The 2,778-nt window shown below is 60.6% G+C and overlaps 1 protein-coding gene across 1 annotated transcript in view; it reads left to right on the top strand.

Moving 5' to 3' along the window:
* DNMT3A (DNA (cytosine-5-)-methyltransferase 3 alpha) overlaps positions 1–2,399 on the top strand; it is a 26,032-nt gene extending 23,633 nt beyond the window's left edge. Inside the window, exons 15-20 of the mRNA XM_014961566.1 lie at positions 44–138; positions 236–384; positions 479–564; positions 1,330–1,399; positions 1,791–1,909; positions 2,018–2,399. Coding sequence (XP_014817052.1) covers positions 44–138; positions 236–384; positions 479–564; positions 1,330–1,399; positions 1,791–1,909; positions 2,018–2,159 — 661 coding nt within the window. The 3' untranslated portion in view covers positions 2,160–2,399. The remainder of the gene's footprint in view (positions 1–43; positions 139–235; positions 385–478; positions 565–1,329; positions 1,400–1,790; positions 1,910–2,017) is intronic.
* The last annotated feature ends 379 nt before the right edge of the window (positions 2,400–2,778 follow it).

Raw genomic sequence — 2,778 nt, 5'->3', positions numbered from 1 at the left:
GTCCCCCAAACCAGCACCCGTCTCACCGGGGACTCCCCCTCTTGCAGATACAGGAGTGGGGTCCCTTCGACCTGGTGATCGGGGGGAGCCCCTGCAACGACCTCTCCATCGTCAACCCGGCCAGGAAGGGGCTCTACGGTAGGTGTCCCCCCACCCCCCAGGCTGGAGCTGTGCCCCGGTTCCCCAGTGGCCCCCCCGGCGCTGACAGTGGCCCCCCTGGCTCTCTCCTGCCCAGAGGGCACCGGGAGGCTCTTCTTCGAGTTTTACCGCCTGCTCCACGAAGCCCGGCCCAAGGAGGGCGACGACCGGCCCTTCTTCTGGCTCTTCGAGAACGTGGTGGCCATGGGGGTGAGCGACAAGAGGGACATCTCCCGCTTCCTGGAGGTGAGTGCCAAAGTGGGGGGCCACCGAGGGGTCCTGTCCTCGCCCCCGCCGCCGGCTGCCGAGCCCCCCTGACTCCTCCTCCCCCTTCCCACAGTCCAACCCCGTCATGATTGATGCCAAAGAAGTGTCTGCAGCACATCGGGCACGGTACTTCTGGGGGAACCTTCCCGGGATGAACAGGTTGGTGACAGCACCCCGGGGCCCCCATGCTTGCCACCCGGCCACAGGTCCTCCCCCAGACCAGAGGGGGCTCTTGGGGGGTCCTCTGACACCCCAGTCAGCACCAGGCAAGAACAGAGGGGGGCTCACAAAGTGGCGCTGGGTGGTGGAACACCCCAAAAGTGGTGGTTCCCACAGAGCTGGTCCTGTCCTTGCTCCTTTGTGCCAGTGGGGTGACATGGAGATGTCCCTGCTGGATAGGGGCTGCGGTGGCACACGGCTGGTGGCCACAGGTGGGCTCCCGTGGGGATCTGTTCCTCATTCAGTCCTCCCAAAACAGCCTTGGCCACCCCACCAACCAGCGGAGCTGCCCTGGGGGACATGGGGACGTGGCACTGCCACCCACTGATCACCCAGCCCTGGGTCCTCCCAGCCTGGATGGGGCTCTTGGGGGGGTCCCCTGGCCTTGGTCAGTGCTGGCCAAGAGCCAAGGGGCTCATGAAGTGGCACTGGGTGATGGCACACCCCAAAAGTGGTGGTCCCCATGGAGCTGGTCCTGTCCTTGCTCGTCTGTGCTGGTGGGGTGACACGGAGGTGTCCCTCCTGCATGGGGGCCATGGTGGCACACAGCTGGTGGCCACAGGTGGGCTCCCATAGGGATCTGCTTCTGGTTCAGTCTCCCCAAAACAGCTTTGGCCACCCGACCCCCAAAGCTGGAGAGCTGCCCTATGCCCGTGTGGGGGTGTCACCCTGTGCCCACCCCCCCGTGTCTCTCTGCCCCCCCAGGCCACTCGCCTCCACGGTCAACGATAAGCTGGAGCTGCAGGAGTGCCTGGAGCACGGCAGGATAGCCAAGGTCAGCCACCAGCCGGGGGGCAGGGGGTCCCACAGCCGTCCCTGGTGGTCCCAGACCCCTGGGGCTGCAGGGGAGGGGTCCCGTGAGGGTGGAGGGGGGGGGACACCGGCACCCCGTGGGGTGGGAATCTGGAGAGATTGAGACCCCACCTGGATGCTTTCCCATCCAACTGCTCTGGGTGGCCCTGCTTGTGGCAGATGATCTCGAGGTCCCTAAAATTATGGGATTCTGGGACTGGGTGGCCCTGCTTGTGGCAGATGATCTCGAGGTCCCTAAAATTGTGGGATTCTGGGATTCTGAGTCCCCCTGCCCGCCGGGGGTCTGTGTGTGTGTGTGTGTGTGTGTGTGTGTGTGTGTGTCCCAGCGTGACCAGCCCCCTCCCTCTCTGCAGTTCAGCAAAGTGCGAACCATCACCACCCGCTCCAACTCCATCAAGCAGGGCAAGGACCAGCACTTCCCCGTCTTCATGAACGAGAAGGAGGACATCCTGTGGTGCACGGAGATGGAGAGGTACCACGGGGGGACCCCAAGGAGATGGGGGCTGGGGGGGGGCTGCAAACCCTCCATCGGGGCCGGCAACCCTCCCTGACCCCCTTGCACCCCCTTTTTCCCCCCCAGGGTGTTTGGGTTCCCGGTGCATTACACGGACGTGTCCAACATGAGCCGCCTGGCCCGGCAGAGACTGCTCGGCAGGTCCTGGAGCGTGCCGGTCATCCGCCACCTCTTCGCCCCCCTCAAGGAATACTTCGCCTGTGTCTAGAGGAGCAGAGGAGAAGAGAGAGAGAGAGAGAGAGAGAGAGATGGGGAACTGGTGACACACGGAGCGAGTCAGAAAAAAAAAATACAAACCACCACCACCACAACCAACAACGACGACGAGAAGAAAACCACCATCCACACGCCAAGAGAAGCGAAGAAAAGAAAAAAAAAAAACAACAGCAACAACAAAAAACCACCACCAACAACAAAAACACCAGGGAATGAGAGAAAAGAGTCAGCACCCGGAAGGAGGAGATGACGACAACGACGAGGAGGAGGAAGAGGAGGAGGACGGGATTTCGCAGCCCGACGGGAAAACCCGGCGCAACGTCTCCCCGAGCGACAGGGTTCGGTGTCCTCTCCTGAAATCCCAATGTTCAGCTTTTTAGCCTATTTAAAACAAAACGAAACGAAACGAAACAAAACACCAACGAAAACGACAAGGAAAAAAAAAATCAAAAATGAAACAGGAAAAAAAAAAGTGCGAAACAAACGACAACAAAAAACAAACCAAACCAAAAGCATTTTATTTTGGGGGGTAACCTTATGTTGATTTTTCCGCTCTTTTCTGGCTGGGTTTTTCTGTTGGTTTGGTTTCCGCTCCTCGGGGCAGCATTGAG

The sequence above is a fragment of the Calidris pugnax genome, unplaced genomic scaffold, assembly GCF_001431845.1.
Source record: "Calidris pugnax isolate Ruff unplaced genomic scaffold, ASM143184v1 scaffold639, whole genome shotgun sequence".
In the NCBI taxonomy this organism is placed as follows: Eukaryota; Metazoa; Chordata; class Aves; order Charadriiformes; family Scolopacidae; genus Calidris; species Calidris pugnax.
The sequence above is the reverse complement of the archived record's forward strand: the minus strand, read 5'-3'. Positions and strand labels throughout refer to the sequence as shown.